A 17948-nucleotide genomic window follows, 5' to 3' on the forward strand; every position below is an offset into this window, starting at 1 on the left:
ATTTATGGGATGCAGCGAAGGCAGTACTCAGAGGGAAAGGTATAGCAATAAATGTATACATGAAAAAAGATCTCAAATCAACAACCTAACTCTACAACTTGAAGAACTAGAAAGAGAAGATCAAACTAAGCCTAACCCTACCATAAGAAAGAAAAAAAGTCTGGGGCAGAAATTAAATAAAAAACCGAAAAACAATAGAGAGAATCAACAAAACCAGAAGTTAGTTCTTTGAAATAATCAATAAAATTTACAAACTTTAGCTAGACTGACAAAGAAGAGAAAAGATGCAAATAACCAAAATAAGAAATGAAAGCAGAGACATTACTACTGACACAACAGAAATCAAGAGAATTATGACGGAATATCATGGACAACTGTACAGTAACGAACTGGATAACCTAGATGAAATGGACAAATTCTTAGAAGCACATAACCTACCCAAACTAACTCAAGAGGAAACAAAAAGTCTTAACAGACTCATTACAAGTGAACAGACTGAATCAGTGATCAAAAATCTCCCTGCCTCCAAAAAAAAAAAAAAAAAAAAAGGTCCTGGACCAGATGACTTCACTGGGGAATTCTACCAAATATTTAGAGAAAAAAAGTGACAACAATCCAGTTTAAACTCTTCTAAAGGAGAGAGAAGGACAGAATACTCCCTCATTCATCCTATGAAGCAAACATAACCCTGATACCAACACCAGAAAAAAAAAAAAAAAAAAAAAAAAACTACAGGCCAATATCCCTTATGAATATAGATGCAAAAAATCTCAACAAAATACTAGCAAACAGAATCTAACAACATGTTAAAAGTCATACACCATGACCAAGTGGGATTTATTCTAGGAATGCAGAGATGGTTCAATGCTAGAAAATCAAGCAACATAACAGACCACAGAAATAGAACAAAGGAAAAGAACCATATGATCATCTCCATGGATGCAGAAGAAGTATTTGATAAAATCCAACACCTTTTATTGATGAAACCCTAAAGAAGACTGGAATAGAAAGGAAATTCCTCAGTATGATTCAGGACATATACAAAAAACCAACAGCTACTATTATACTTAATGGAGAAACACCAAGAGCTCTCCTCTTGAAATCAGGAACAAGGCAAGGGTGCCCATTCTAAACACTTCTATTCAATATTGTATTACAAGTCATAGCCAGAACAATCAGACAAGAAAAAGAAATAAAAGGTATCCAGATTGGAAAAGAAGAAGTAAAATTATCTCCATTCATGGATGATATGATCCTATATACAGAATATCCTAAAGAGCCCACAAAAAAACTTCCAGAGCTAACGGAAGAATTTAGCAATGTTGCAGGGTACAAGGTCAACAAACAAAAATCAGCTGGGTTTCTATACACTAGCAATGAAAAATCTGAAAGGGAAATTGGGAGAAAGATTCCATTATTATTGCTTATGGAGTACTGAGTTTCAGTTTACAGTGATGGAAGAATCACACTGATTTAAGGGTAGGGTTGCACAGCTGATTGATGTAACTGTAGTCAGTAAGTTGTACACCTGTAAAAAGCTGAATTGGCAAAAGTTGTGTGATAGATATATTTATTTACAACAATGATCAAAAAACAAATAAATAAAGAGTAGCTGCTGAGGTTGCTTATGTACAACCAAACATCTCATGGGATTTGGTTCCTTGGTTTGGAGGTATAGGGTCATGGTTTCATGGGACATCCTAGTTAATTGGTCTAATATTGTTTAGTGCTTCCTTTCTACCTTCTAGTTCCTTGCATAGTGCCTGGGGTCTTAAAAGCTTGCAAGCAGCCATCCAAGGAACAACAATTGGTCTCTATTCACCTGCAACAACAAAGGAAAAAGGAGAGTCAGGAAGAGGAGGAGAAAATGGAATGTGTGGCTAATTGCCTCCATGAACAACTGTCTCCTTTGCCATGAGACCAGAAAAACTGGATGGTGCCCAGCTACCATTACTGAATATTTTGATCAAAGATGCTATAGAATCCTGAGCAAAAGGGGGAAAATGTAGAACAGAATTTAAAATTCTCATGGACTCTAGACTTTCTGGAGCCATGGAGGCTGGAAGAACCCTGAAACTATTGCCCTGAGATAATCTTTAAATCTTAAACCCAAAAATCCCCTGAAGTCTTCTTAAAACCAAACAGTAGTTAGCTTAACTTGTAAATAAAGCCTGCCTTGAGCATTCTGCTCTTTTAAGATCTACATGGGATCAAACAGACAACAGCAACTCAAAAGATAAGATAGGAACCTTAGGGATGAGTGAGTTTATGTTAACGGAGGGAGAAGCAATTTGGAAAAGGAGGGTGAGAATGGCTGTATAACTTAAAGAGTATAATCAACGTCACTGAATTCTACAGGTAGAAACTTGAACTGGTCTACATTTTTGCTGTGCATATTCTCAATAATCACAATAAAAAAATAAATTATTTTTAAAAATTTTTTTTAAAAAGTTAAACACAGAGTTACCATATGACTCAGTAATTCTAGTCCTAGGTATATACCCAAGAGAATTAAAAACATGACCACACAAAATTCTGTACACAAATACTCACAGCAGTATTATTTATAATAGCCTCAAAGTGGAAACAATCCAAATGTCAATCAACTGATGAATGGATAAATAAAATGTGCTATATCCATACAATGGAATATTATTTAGTTATAAAAAGGAATGAAGTACTGACACATGCTATAACATGGATGAACCTTGGAAACATTATGCTAAGCAACAGGAGCCAGTCACTAAAGACCACATATTGTATGGGTATGTATGAAATGTCCAGAATAGGCAAATCCACAGAGACAAGAAGTAAAATAGTGGTTTCCAGTGGCTGTGGGGGTGGGGTAATGGGAGTGGCTACTAATGGGTATGGAATTTCTTTTGGGGGTGATGAAAACATTCTAGAATCAGATGCTGGTGATAGTTGTACAACTCTGAACACACTCAAGACCACTAAATTGTATACTTTGAATGAGTGAATTTTATGGTATGTGAATTATATCTCAAGAAAGCTAATAATGAAAAAAAAAAACTGATAGAAATGAAAGGAGAAACAGAAACATCCACAATTACTGTCAGAGATTTTAATGGCTCTCTCCCAATAGCAAATAAAACAAGTAGGCAGAAAAATCAGCAAGGATATTTTAGACCAACTTGACTTGTCTGACAGTCATAGAACACTCTTCACAAGAGCAGAACATACAGTCTTTAAGTGCACACAGAACACTTAACAAGATAGACCATATTCTGGGCCATGAAACAAGTCTCTATAAATTCAAAAGGATTCAAGGCATTGAAAGTATTTTCTCTGATCACAATAGAATTTAATTAGAAGTTAATAACAGATCCTTGTAAAATTCTCCAATACTGGAAGCATTCTAAATAACACACTTTGATTCGTGGATAAAAAGAAAAAAAAAAATCAAAAGAGAAACTAGAAAGTATTTTAAACTGAGTGAAAATGAAAACACAATATATATCAGAATTTGCCACTAAAGCAGTATTTATGGGGAAATTTATACCACTAAATACCTATATTAGAAGAGAAGAAACGTTACAAATCAATAACCTCAGCTACGACACAAAGAAATGAGAAAAAAGGCGAAATTAAATCCAAAATAAGCAGAAGGAATAAAGCTCTAAGCTGAAATCAATAAAAGAGAAAACATAAAAACAATAGAGAAACAGTAAAACTACAAGCTGGTTCTTTAAGATCAATAAAATGGATAAACCTCTAGCGAGAAATGATCAGTAAAAAGTCATCAATTACCAATATCAGGAAGAAGGGAGGCGACACCAGAGGTATTAATGAATGAAAAAGAGAACATTATGAATAATTTTATGTCATTAATTCTACAAGTAAGATATGGACAAATTCCTTGAAAAAAAATTACCAAGATCACACAAGAAAAAACTGGTAACTTGAATAATGTTAAATCTATTAAAGAAATAGAAATTGTAGTTTAAAAACTTTCTATAGGAAAACTCCAGGCAGACAGAGTTTCCCTAGTGTCCCAAATATTTAAGGAAGAAATAATTTAAGGAAGAATGGTAATCTACATAAACTGTGTCTCAAGTGTATACATACCAAAAATTATCAAATTATATACTTTAAATATACGCAATTTATGTCAATTATCTCAGTAAAGCTGCTTTATAAATACTCTACTGATTGGAAGGAAGGGCAGGGGGGCAAGACAGACCAGCCAGAGGCCTGTCAAAGAAAAGCAGAGACAGGGCGTTAGGAAGTGAAAAATGAAGCAAAAATAAATTTGAATAGACAAAAGATTGAGATCAAAGAAAAATGTCAGAAGGAAAGAAGAGGGCAAATGAGAGGTATACAAAGAGATGGATCCGAGTTGGAAAGGGAATAGGGCACTAAATTCAGAACAGGTATTTAGAAACAGAACTGAAACACAGAGTGAATAGTGTAAAAACTCTGGGAAAACCTGGATATTCATTTATTCCTCTAATTCTTAATCCTATCCCCACTGATTAGTACACAAGGTTGTACTCTACTATTCCAAAAAATTTCAGAGCATCAGATTCACAGCACAAAGCTGATATTTAAGTTTGGGTGATGCGGTGCTTGCAAAGTGAATAAATGTACAAATTAGATATTTTCTCACATCTTCCATAGCCTTATAATCACAAAGAACTACAAAATTCCCCATTTCTTCCACAGCTTCATAATTTACAAAGAACTACAAAAAAGCACAAATAAGTTTTCTTAAATAATAAATTTTATACTTTTCCTTACTACCTAAAGAGCAATTTTCAAATACTTAACTAGGTTTTTAAAAACTAGAAGCCTATAATTGATCAAAAAAATACTTGGAGAAAGAATTTTAAAAAATTTAATATAATTATACTAAAATAAAATCCCATTGTAAACAGAAGACTCACAATACCAAGGCCTTTAAAGCAAATGAGTTAGAAGGTGACAGCATGCTACACAAATACACCTGGGAAAAGCTTACCTGTATAGTCGCATTTCACTCAGTTTTACTGTTATCAAATCAATAACAGGCGGGGGATTGCTCTGACTCTCTGCTATCATATGGAATGTATTTGTCATTGTAATTAGTCCAAAATCAGCAACAAAAACATTTTCAGAAACTGGAGACTGTGGGATGACCACAACCGGGGCTTTGATGTTAACATCCAGTGCCATTCTAGAACTCCTTCGTGCCAGCTCTTTTACACCAGTAGCAGCCATTCCTGCTGCCTGAACAGTTGCCTCAGTCAAGGCTTGTTTGGCTGCTTGAAAGTTGTCTATAAAAGCCTAGAAAAAAATTTTTTTTAAAAAAAGCATATTCCTGAAGTAATACTTATTAAATGTACATTGATATTTATGATTTTACATTCATAAGAAAAACTTTTACGTGGTATAACTAAGCATTATTTATTTAAAGGCTGATTGTCGAATAAGCCTAACTTTCTCCTGCAAAACTTTGGAAATAAAAAGATACAGATAAACATTAATAAAATAATAAAAATTTAGTCCCTGGAACAAAGCAAAATGCGGATATCAGATGTTTCATCTATATCTAGTTCCCTTATTATTTTACTTTCCCTGATAATGCCTAAACAATTGTTATTTCCCTATACAACCTCAATGGACAGAGCTTAGGCTCATAGATTTAAAAAAATAATATTAAAATATGCTTCTTCAAGAACTCTTAATCAAGTTTTCGAATTTCTGAATTCTGAAATAAACCACTTCTATGACATAAAATACAATTACTTAAACTTACACCTAATTTTCATTTCCTAAGGAAAAATAACATTTTATTTTCAGTAACTTCTGAGTATAAGGCTATCACAACAGGGCTCAGTGACAATGTTTATATGTTATAAAAAGAAATCAGTATACAAAAAAGATTTTATGGCTATAGGAAAAATTACACAGTAACTTCAATTAAAAAGATGATAAATGTAGCAACTCTATTTATTTAAAATCAACTCCAAATTCTGAAATAACAAAAGAGGGCTCTATATCCCTAAAATATACGCAACGAAATATACAAATGCATTCTTTGCTCATTTATTGCTGCAATGGCCTATATATTCTATTAGAGTCTTAGATTTGATGATCTAGTTTCTACTCCAAAAAAATGAGAGAGAATATTTTAGAAAAATGAATAGTGAAGTCATAAACAGATATTCCACTCACAGGAAAAAATATCAGCTGACAGTAAGGGTAGAAGACAAACACACAAACAAAAACTATGAAAAGGGGGAACAGGACTCAAACACCTCATCTAGGAACAAAATAGATGCGCCCTAAAGACCCAGATATTCAGATATTCACAGAATTATGATGCACTTGGTTTTCTTAATAATGATCTGAGATCAAAACAAAATTCAATTAGATATTTAGTATTTTCTAATTAGAGTTGCATGTGAGGCAGAACAAAGGAAGATTTAAACAAATGATGTATAAAATATAAAATTCAATTTATATACTACATATAGTATATATGAAAATATGTATGTATTTAACATGTTTATATAAAATATATTTTTTAATTAAGTGAAATATTCCCATGTGAAAATGTCATGTAAATAAGGCATTACATATTTCAGCCATTATTATAAAAGTTACACCTAAAATTATGAAAAATAAAAGTCAAAGAATTTTTATGTTTCACCTATGTTTGATGCATAGCACACAATTTCCAACTAACATAAAAGAATTTAAAAAAGCTTATTACCATACTTACCAATATAGAATACAGAAATTTTGTGACAAAAACTACTTCAATGCAACCAACAGTTAAATTAACCTGAACGTCAGCCACATTCATGTCTGTATATGCAGAACCAGCAGTTGCATCCATGTAAGAAACCATTTTGAAGCTAAAGACTTCTTTTCCAGTGATATAAACAGCCTTTAAAAGAGAAAATTCAATTATCACAATCCAGTTTTGATATGATGCGCTTTCAGTACAAAGCAAAATAATAATAAAATATGCACACATATTTGGAAAATCTTCCAGGTATTAAAGACAAGCACAAATAAGGCAATAATTCTAACACCCTTATTAGAGCCAACACTGCAAAGTTTTTCAAATTGATGGGAGTAGCTCTCTTTATGGGTCATGAGATCAAATTTAATAGGTCTGGGCCAGTATTTCATTTTTTTTTTTAATTTATTTTTTATTGTACTTTAGGTGAAGGTTTACAGAATAAGTAGTTTCTCATCACACAGTCAATACGCATATTGTTTTATGACATTGGTTAACAAAGCCACAACATGTCAACACTCTCCCTTCTTGACCTTGCAGGACCTTTTTTTGGGTGAAAATATACATAGCCAAAGTTATAGCATTTCAAAAGTTTCTACATGTACAATTCAGTGACATTGATTACGTTCTTCCAGTTGTGCTGCTATTCTCACTGTCCTTTTCCAAATTATTCCATCACCATTATCTTCAACTCACTGCCCCCTACGCTTCCCATCAAACCTTTTGAGTTGCTGTTGTCAATTTGATCTCACACAGAGAATTCTATTTTTTTTTTTTGGACTTTAGATGAAGGTTTACAGAACAGAATAGTATCTCATTAAACAGTTAGTACACATATTGACCTATGACAATGGTTAACAATCCCACGACATGTCAACACTGTCCTATCTCAACCTTGGGTTCCCTATCACCAGCTTTCCTGTCCCCTCCTGCTTTCTAATCCTTGTCCCTGGACTGCTGTGCCTAACTAGTCTCGTTTTGTTTTATGGGGCTGTCCAATCCCCAGCTGAACGGTGAACCTTGGAAGTAAATTCACCACTGAGCTAAAACGGTGTCCAGGGGCCATACTCTCAGGGTTTCTTCAGTCACTGTCAGGCCAGTAAATCTGGTCTTTCTTTTGTGAGTCAGAATTTTGTTCTACATCCTTCTCTAGCTCTGTCCAGGACCCTCTGTTATGATTCCAGTCAGAGCAGTCAGTGGTGGTAGCTGGGCACCATCTAGCTGTACTGGACTCAGTCTGGTAGAGGCCTTGGTAGCTGTGGTCTATTAGTCCTTTGGACTAATCTTTTCTTTATATCCTGTTCTCTTCATTCTCCCTTGCTCCGGAAGGGGTGAGACCAATGGAGTATCTTAAATGGCTGCTCACAGGCTTTCAAGACCCCAGACGCTACTCACCAAGGTAGAATGCAGAACATTATCTTTATAAAACTGTTATCCAGCATTTCATTTTTAATAGAGGAGAATAGAAGAAAAAATATCAGAATATGCATCTTTATTTAGTATGTATATTTGCATACTGAGAGTAGCTATATAAATGTATTTCTTGGATCACTGTCAAAAAAGTATGAAGAAACTGTACCTATGCAACATATTGAAATCCACTTCTTTTTGTGTGAAGCGCTTGAGTAGATTTCCAAAATTCTTCAAAGGGGTCTCCTCCTACCTCTATACTTCCGTTCCTTATTAGTTTGTGAACAGCCAAATCAACTGCCAAGTATATATTGTGGACAGAACAGAACTGCCCCATAGAGTTTCCAAGGAGCGGCTGGTGGATTTGAACTTTCGACCTTTAGGTTAGCAGCAGGGCTCTTAACCACTGCACCACCAGAGCTCCTTTCATCTTACAGTACACAGAAGTAATGACAGTATTTGTACAGTGCTACTAGGGTAATGGAGGGTGCTGCTCCAGGACAGAGGCAAATGGTATTCCAGCTTTTACTCAACTGTACAGAAAGTTAATTATCTTAATATATTATTATACCTAAAATTCATTCAGGGCACAATAGTTTGTCATGGCACAATGATTAGGAAAGCTCTGATCTTGAGCAAAAGCTTATCTCTGTGTTTCCTTGGGAGTGCCTGGGTAGTGAAAATGGTTAATGCTCTCAGCTGCTAACAAAAAGGGTGGAAGTTCGAGTCCACCTAGATAGAAGTGACTTGGAAGGAAGGCCTGGTGACCTGCTTCTGAAAAATCAGCCACTGAAAACCCGATGGAGCACAGTTCCACTATGACACACGAGGTCACCATGAGCTGGAGTATACTCAACGGCAAGTGGTTTTCTGTTTCCTGAACATGGAGAGCTACTGAACAGTGGTTTGTTTAAAATACACATCTGCTGGAATCAAAGTAAAGGAATAGCAGGAGGGAGATGAGGGAGGGGGCTGCAAAAAGACCTAAGTGAGAAAGACTTTTCATTTTGTAATTTTTTATATTTTGAATTTTTAAATGGAAAAAAAATACTAAAAATAAAATTACAGAGAAAAAAGTCAATGGCTGAGGTTATAATATCAGTTCCATCACTACTTATATGACTTTCAGTAGATCAATTTATTTCTGTGTGCTTTCTAGACAGGGCAAATAAAATGGATAATGTACTTCTTGAATACTGTAATATAATGATTTTTTTAAAGTAAAAGTAATATAAGCAAATCAAACCATGGTTTCTGGAAAATTTCTTGTTCCTTATTTCTATGTGCCATGCCCCTTTGATGGTTTTAGATTCTTTTTATCTCAAGTTGGCATGCCATAAGAAAATATAATAAGAATTTTTTTCATAAAAATGAGGTCATCACTATATCGAACTAATATAGATAGCGTATTCATCTATCTCCTTTCTCCCTTCACTTTCCCCATGCTTCAAACTCATACTTCCTGACTCAACAAGTACTTCAGCTTATCCTGAACCTACTACTTGATTCTCTTCACTGTTTTATATACACCATTCTTGCTAGATGCCACATTGTTTAAGAGTTACCTGTCCAACTCCACAACAGTATCTAGTCCACAAACCTTATGGCCTTGCACCCAGTAACAAAACATCTGCCCTTTCAATCATTACCCATCCAGTTCAAATACCTCTCTTAACATTGTAACAACTTTGCTAGTAAGCAATCATGAAAATAAGCTAAAAAAAAAATTCTGATTTTCAACGTGACTTCAAGACCTCTGATGTTGAAATCTGAAATTCGTTGCTAGGTTCGCAATAATTGAAGAAAAGAATAAAAAGAACGGAAGTGAAAACGTGTATTTATTAACATATTCCCCCACATATGTTCCAAGACTATTACTTATCCCATTTATGAGACTACAATAATCCTCATTAAACAGATAAAGAAAGAGAATCAGAGAAAAAGTAACTTGCTAATGGTCAAACAACTAATAGGGAGACAGGAACGCAATTAAGCCTGGCTCCAAAGCCATGCACTTTCTAAAAAGCCACAATGATAAAAAGCAGACAACTGTCTATGCAATTTATAGCTACAACCAGTCTTAGAAGACAATCATATTTAATGATGTGCTGTCAGTTAATCCACCACGGTCTGTCAGTTTCTCCTACTATGGTGGCTTGCAAATACCTGTTTTCAACAACATAAAACAGATGGAATACACAGGAATCAAATCGATTACAACTGTGCAAAGAGATGATGGAGAAGCTCAATATCATCAGTCAGAATAAGGCCAGGGGCAGGTCGCAGAACAACCATCAATTGCTCATCAATTGCTCATATGCAAGTTCAAGGTGTAGCTGAAGAAATAAAAACAAGTCCACGAGAGCCAAAGTACAACCCCGAGTATATCCCACCTGAATTTAGAGATCATCTCAAGAATACATGTGACACACTGAATACTAACAACTGAAGACAAGTTGTGAGGTGACATCAAGGACATCATGAAGAAATCAAAAGGTCAACAAAAAGACAGAAAAGACTAAAATGGATGTCAGAAAAGACTCTGAAAGTTGCTTCTGAACATAGAGTACCTGAAGTGAACAAAAGAAATGATGAAGTACGAGAGCTGAACAGAGATTTCAAAGAACAACTCGAGAAGACAAAGTAAAGTCCCATATTTTTATGCAAATAATGCGTGGCCTCTGCGTTTGTTTGCTGGTTGTGCCCTCTCCCCATGAGGCACCTTCACAAGCACCACCATGACAATTCTCTTCCACATGTTGCTGTAAAAAAACTTAGCATAGAGAGTTTACAAAAATAACTCACATGGGGAGTGTACGGCCAGCAAACAAACGCAGAAGTGCATTATTTGCATAAAACTATGGTACTGTCATGAAATGTGCAAAGACCTGGAGTTAGAAAACCACAAGGGAAGAACACACTTGGTACTTCTCAAGCTGAAAGGACTGAAATAAAAATTCAAGCCTTGAGTTGCAATTTTGAAGGATTCTATAGGCAAAATATTTGAACAACACAGGAAGTACCAAAAGAACATAAAAGGAATACACAAAGTCACTGTACCAAAAAGAATTAGTTGACGTTCAACCATTTCAGGAGGCAGCATATGACCAAGAACCAATGGTACTGAAGGAAGAAGTCCAAGCTGCAATGAAGGTATTGATGAAAAACAAGGCTCCAGGAACTGACGGAATACTAATTGAGAATTTCCAAAAATACATTCAGTGCTGGAAAGGCTCACGTATCTATGCTAAGAAATTTGGAAGTGAGCTACCTGGCTAACTGACTATAACAGATCCATATCTGTGCCCATTCCAAAGAAAAGTGATCCAACAGAACACGGAAATTATCTAACAATATCATTAATATCACACACAAGTAAAATTTTGCTAAAGATAATTCCAAAGCAGTTGCAGCAGTACACTGATAGGGAACTGCCAGAAATTAAAGCTGGATTCAGAAGACATGAAAGGAGGGATATCATTGCTGATGTCAGATGGATACTGGCTGAAAGCAGAGAATAGCAGAAAGATGTTGTCATGGATTGAATTGTATCCCCAAAAATATGCATCCACTTCGCTAGGCCATGATTCCCGGTATTGTGTGATTGTCCACCATTTTGTCATCTGATGTGATTTTCCTATTTGTTGTAAATTCTACCTCTATGATGTTAATGAGGCAGGATCAGAGGGAGTTATGTTAATGAGACAGGACTCAATCTACAAGATGAGGTTGTGTCTTAACTCAACCTCTTTTGAGATATAAACAGAGAAGCGAGCAGAGGGACAGGGGCATCTCATTACCACCAAGCAAGAAGAGCTAGAAGGACCTGTCCATTGGACTTGGAGTCCCTGTGCTGAAAAGCTCCTAGACCACGGGAAGACTAATGACAAGGACCTATCCCCAGAGCCGATAGAGAAAGCCTTCCCCTAGAGCTCATACCCTGAATTCAGACTTCTAGCCTCCTAGACTGTGAAAGAATAAATTTCTCTTTGTTAAAGCAATCCACCTGTGGTATTTCTGTTATAGCAGCACTAGATAACTAAGACAGATGTTCACCTACGTTTTATTGACTATACAAAGGCATTCGACTGTGTGGATCATAACAAATTATGGATAACACTGCAAAGAATGGGAATTCCAGAACACTTAATTGTGCTCATGCAGAGCTGGCATGGATTGAATTATGTCTTCCCAAATATATATGTATCAATTTGGCTGGGTCATGATTCCCAGTATTGTATGATTGCGTACCATTTTGTAATCTGATGTGATTTCCTTATGTGTTGTAAACTCTACCACTATGATGTAATAAGATGGATTAGCAGCAGTTATACTGATGAGGTATACAAGATTGGATACTGTCAAGATATAAAAGATGGAAGTAAGCAGAGACACACGGGAACCTCATACCACCAAGAAAGCAGTGCCAGGAGCAGAGCGCATCCTTTGGACCTGAGGTTCCTGCATTGAGATGCTCCCAGACCAAGGGAAGACTGATGCATCACAAGGACCTTCCTCCAGAGCTGACAGAGAGAGAAGGCCTTCTCCGGGAGCTGATGCCCTGCGTTTGGACTTGTAGCCTACTCAACCGTCAGAGAATGAATTTCTCTTTGTAGAAGGGCATCCACTTGTATTTCTGTTACAGCAGCACTAGATGACTAAGACAGGAACCTATACATAAACCAAGAGGCAGTCGTCCAAACAGAACAAGGGGATACTGCGTGGTTTAAAATTAGGAAAGGTGTGTGTCAGGGTTGTATCCTTTTACCATACTTATTCAGTCTATGCTGAGCAAATAATCCAAGAAGCTGGACTATATGAAGAACAACACGGCATCCGGACTGAAAGCAGACTCATTAACAACCTGAGATATGCAGATGATACAACCTTGCTTGCTGAAAGTGAGGAAGACTTGAAGCACTTTACTAATGAAGATCAAAGACTACAGCCTTTAAAATGGATTACATCTCAATATACGGAAAACAAAAATCCTCACAAATGGACGAATAAGCAACATGATAAATGGAGAAAATACTGGCATGGTGAAGGAGTTCATTTACTTGGATCCATAATCAACACTCATGGAAGCAGCAGTCAAAAAATCAAACGATGCACTGCACTGGGCAAATCTGCTGCAAAAGACCTCTTTAAAGTATTAAAAAGTAAAGATGTCACTTTGAGAACTAAGGTGCACCAGACCCTTGCCATGGTATTTTCAATCACCTCGTACACATGTGAAAGCTGGACAATGAATAAGGAAGACTGAAGAAGAATTGATGCATTTGAATTATGGTGCTGGTGAAGAATACTGAACAGACCATGGAGTGTTAGAAGAAAGAACAAATACGTCTTGGAAGAAGTACAGCCAGAATGCTCCTCAGAAGCAAGGATGGGAAGATTTCACCTTATGTACTTTGGACATGTTATCAGGAGGGACTAGACCCTGAAGAAGGACATCACGCTTGGTAAAGCAGAGGGTCAGGGAAAAAGAGGAAGACAGACTGACACAGTGGTTGCCAACTATGGGTTCAAACATAGCAATGACTGTGAGGTAGGCACAGAACTGGGCAGTGTTTCGTTCTGTTGTACATGGGGTTGCTATGAGTTAAAATCAACCTGACAGCACCTAACAACAACAACACTAGTTAACAAAAATAAATTCATACCTTTTTGTATACAGCCATTACATCAGAATCCAAAACAATTATATTTCTTAGTTTTGCATTTATTTCAGTTACTTTAGGTCTCATAATTATTTCAGAATCAAGTCCTATAGGAAGAAAAGGATGATTAGATGCCTCTTCTTTAATTTAATACTTTTGAATTTATTTTTTTCTGAAATTTTATTACCTTCAATTTTAATTTCAGAAATTTTATGTTTCTGGTCTTGAATAAAAATCCGTAAACATGACAATTCTGCAAAAATCTGCAAGGTAATAATATCTTCATCCTTGGATAATTTAGAAGCTGTAGAACACAAAAAAATATTGCAAAACAATAGGAAAAACTTTTAGTAGTTACCTCACTACACTCATAAAGTAACTGAAAATATCACATCAAATAATAATGATAATACTAGAAAAAACCTTACTTTCAATTCATTTGGAAGCAAATAAGATATTCCCTACCAAATGGGGAATTCTAAAAACACAACCAGATCTAATGAAAACAAAGCCAAACAAAAATAAATAGGTAGACAAAAGAAAGCACTGTTCCTAGGGGAACCTAACATCTGAAATTAAGAAATTGTAGCTGACAATCACATTGAAGAGCAACCTAGCAATATCCCGTGAAGTTGAAGATGTACATAGCCCACAACCTAATAATTCTATTCCTTAGAGAAGTACTAGCTCATGAACATAGGAAATATGTAGAAGAGTGTTTCTAGAATGTTGGATTGACACAGTAGCTGCAAAAATGGGCTCAGGCACAGCAGCGCTTGTAAGAATGGCACAAGACCAGGCAACATCTTGTTCTGCTGTACACAGGGTTGCTATGAGTCGGAACCGACTCAACAGCACCTAACAAAAACAGCATTTTTAAACTGAAAATAATCTAAATGTTCATCAGTAGGAGAATGAATACACTTTGATATATTCATGCAATAAAAAAACACTGAAGCTAACTACTAGGTGAACTTGTCACTACCAAAACTGCAACTTTTCACTGCTTTTTTAAGTAGTCTGATTTTTAAAAAAAGGACTCCGGTATAACAAATTTTTTAGTCATATTTTTTAATTATTTTAAATGCACGAATTTTACTCTAAATTAAATATTTCTACTGCATAATCCTCAACTAAAACCAATTGTATGATAAATAAAAGTCACATTTTCATCAGCAGTAATTAGTTTCCTTTACCATTATTTACTAAAATTAACCTGGTATACAATGAATCCATCTATATTTTAATCTAGGCACTCGTATTCTGAAGCCAATATTATCAGTTATAATAAAGCCAGAGAGTAAATTTATTGCTATACTTGGTAAAAATATCTGCAGTGAAATTAAAGAAACATACATATTTTTTTGATGACATCCCCTTTGTCTTCATTCTCCACAATATGCGCCGGGGCTGATTTCTCCTCTGATTGTGGAAGGATATTATTAAAATAATTCATGGTATTCAGAAGTGCTTCAGTATGTAAATGAATATCCAAAGAAGAAAAATTCACCTAAAAAACAAATTTTAATTTTAGTAACAGAGCAATAAGCATTTGCTTGCCTGCTTTGTATAAGGCACAATGATTTGTGATATAAAGGATACAACATATGATATTCTGTTTGTATCCTCAAGGATCCCTGGTGGCATGGTGGTTAAAGCACTTGGTTGCTAACCGAAAGGTTGGTGGTTTGACTCCACCAGCCGTTTCACGGGAAAAAGATGTGGCATCTCCTCATAAAGATTTACAGCCTTAGCAACCCTATGGGGTAGTTCCATTCTGTCCTATAAGGGTCGCTATGAGTTGGAATCAACTTGGCAGCACTGGGTTTGGTTTTGGGTTTTTGTATACTCAAGGATATTACAATTCTAGGTAAGGAATACTTTTCATAATATATCTACTTGGAAATAAAGATGCAATATCTCATTAAAAATAAATTATTATTCATTTATACCTTGACCAGTTGCTCAACATTGTTATAGGTACTCTTCAAGTCTGACACATTCTTTTCTGCCTATCCAATGAGAAAACAAATCTGTTAGAATACTTTAGGAAAACATATGTATATACACCTACATGATGTCTTAATATACATTTATATAATTTTCCAGCTGTATGTGTGCGTGTATATATATACTTTACCTAAACAAGTATCAGAACAAAAGAAATTTAGTAAGTATGAGACTCTCTGGCACATAGCAAGTATTCAATAAATGTTACATGCTATCATTTTTATTATCAAAAGTGGAAATGACAGATATTATCAAGTGTAGATACAACCATTCAGTCACTAGCAAACCTGTAAAGTCCTTCCTAATTCTTCCTGTAGTTGAAAACTAAACTTGTGATAGGATTGTACAGCAAGTATCCAAACACTCTACGTTTTCTTTAGATCTGGAAATCTTTTATAATTTAAAAGCCATTTAATGCATACACAACAAAAATCCAATTATTTATCTACATTAATACTTGATAGCAAACATGACCTTAAAAGCAATAAAACGCTCTTTTAACATTATGCATATTACAATAATGTGGCACATAAAAACAGGTCAACAGAAACTAAAATAGATCAGAAATGAGACCACAGTACATAATAAAACTTAATATATGATAAAACGCATATCATAAATCAATAGGAAAGGAATGGATGACAGGAAAATTAGGTAACTTCAGACAAGGGTGTAAAAACAAGTGAAAGCCTCATCCATCTCACATCACATACCACAATCAATTCCATAAAGACTAAAAAGTATTTTTCCTTTTTAATATACTGATAGGGAAAAAATCAAACAGCAGGTCATTTCTACTTAGAACACAGGAATCTTATCATTTTGCTATATGAAGCATTTATAAATCACAACTATTTAATAGAGGAAGATGATACAAAAAAAAAAAAAACCCTCAAAGTTTTAGGAGTTACAGAGACCACATCAGAATGAAGACACAACAAACTGAAAGCAATGTAGAATATTACTAAATTTACAAAACTTGATTATACTATTTCAGCAGCACACTTGCTATATTAAGCAGATGTAACTGGAACTGCTTACCTTCACATATTCCAGTGTTAACAGATCTTCCATGGTGTTATCCAGTGTTGTAATCACATAAACTGGTTTCTTGTCTTCATCTAAAAATAATTTTTAAAATTATCCTTTCATAGGAAAACTCTAACTGAAAACATATGCAATATTAATGATTATAGAATTAGAAATGAAAGTTTTCCTGTATCAGTTCTGAGCCTTAGATTCTATCTTACCCAAGTGAGGTCCCTTCTTTATTTTAAACTCTAAAAATCTGATATCTCCTCACAATTTGCTTCCCTTTTCTTATGCCACAATGCTAATATCTCATACCCCTCAAAACCAAGGTAGGATGTTAAGAAAAAAATTAGCAAGCACTTAAAGAAAAAACAGAATAGTTACTAAGAACAACGAAAGGACATGAAGAGAATTCTGGCACTGGGTCACAGAAACAGCTAGAAAGAAAACTGGCAGAGTCCCTGAAAAGCCAGTTGTTTAGAAGACAGATCAGGTATGTAATGAGAAGTTAAGTTTTTCTGTATATTAGCTTAGATTACAATAAACCCTATTAAAACATAATCAGTCACCACAGGTTGTATTACTACTTCCACTCACAACCTAAGAACTAAGTGGGTGCACTGCTGTAGAAGAACATTTTGTATAAAGACTTTAAAACTATCATCATCAAATCACTTACGGATACCAGAAATTAATACCTAGATACTGGGTAAAAGGACTACATACCAATCACACTTTTCCTGAGGGGAAAATGCAACAAATTTTACAGAGTCCTCCAAAATTTAAAAGTTTAGTACACATGCCAGTCTTCTACTGCTGGTGCTAGCCACATTTCAACTCTTAAAAAGGTCCCTACTTTTTTCACATGTTCATTCTTTCAACAACTATTTACTGATCATTTACTTTGTGCAAGAAACTGTGCTATTCATTTCTTCCCACTCCCTCTAAGAAAACAGAAGCAAAAATATTAGAGAAACAAATAAGTGTAGTGATAACTGAATACCCTGTATTCTGTGTGCAAGGATTTTCCTATCCTTTGCTCTTGGAAAAACAAAGGAAAAAAAATGAAAATAAACATAAAA

At 35.1% G+C, this 17948-nt stretch overlaps 1 protein-coding gene across 5 annotated transcripts in view; it reads right to left on the reverse strand.

Moving 5' to 3' along the window:
* The window catches only part of VPS13A (vacuolar protein sorting 13 homolog A), a 287428-nt gene that overhangs the window by 127917 nt on the left and 141563 nt on the right, over nucleotides 1-17948 (reverse strand). For all 5 annotated transcript variants that reach the window (XR_002825150.1, XM_004383283.2, XM_023737737.1 and 2 more), the window contains 7 exons: nucleotides 16876-16955; nucleotides 15777-15836; nucleotides 15181-15334; nucleotides 14012-14128; nucleotides 13828-13931; nucleotides 6728-6895; nucleotides 4982-5286 (listed from right to left, as the gene is read on the reverse strand). Coding sequence is in view for 4 of the 5 variants with exons in the window: in XM_004383283.2 (XP_004383340.1) it covers nucleotides 4982-5286; nucleotides 6728-6895; nucleotides 13828-13931; nucleotides 14012-14128; nucleotides 15181-15334; nucleotides 15777-15836; nucleotides 16876-16955 (988 nt within the window). In the remaining variant the exon portion in view is untranslated. The remainder of the gene's footprint in view (nucleotides 1-4981; nucleotides 5287-6727; nucleotides 6896-13827; nucleotides 13932-14011; nucleotides 14129-15180; nucleotides 15335-15776; nucleotides 15837-16875; nucleotides 16956-17948) is intronic.

Source organism: Trichechus manatus, unplaced genomic scaffold (genome assembly GCF_000243295.1).
Source record: "Trichechus manatus latirostris isolate Lorelei unplaced genomic scaffold, TriManLat1.0 scaffold00107, whole genome shotgun sequence".
Classification (NCBI taxonomy): domain Eukaryota; kingdom Metazoa; phylum Chordata; class Mammalia; order Sirenia; family Trichechidae; genus Trichechus; species Trichechus manatus.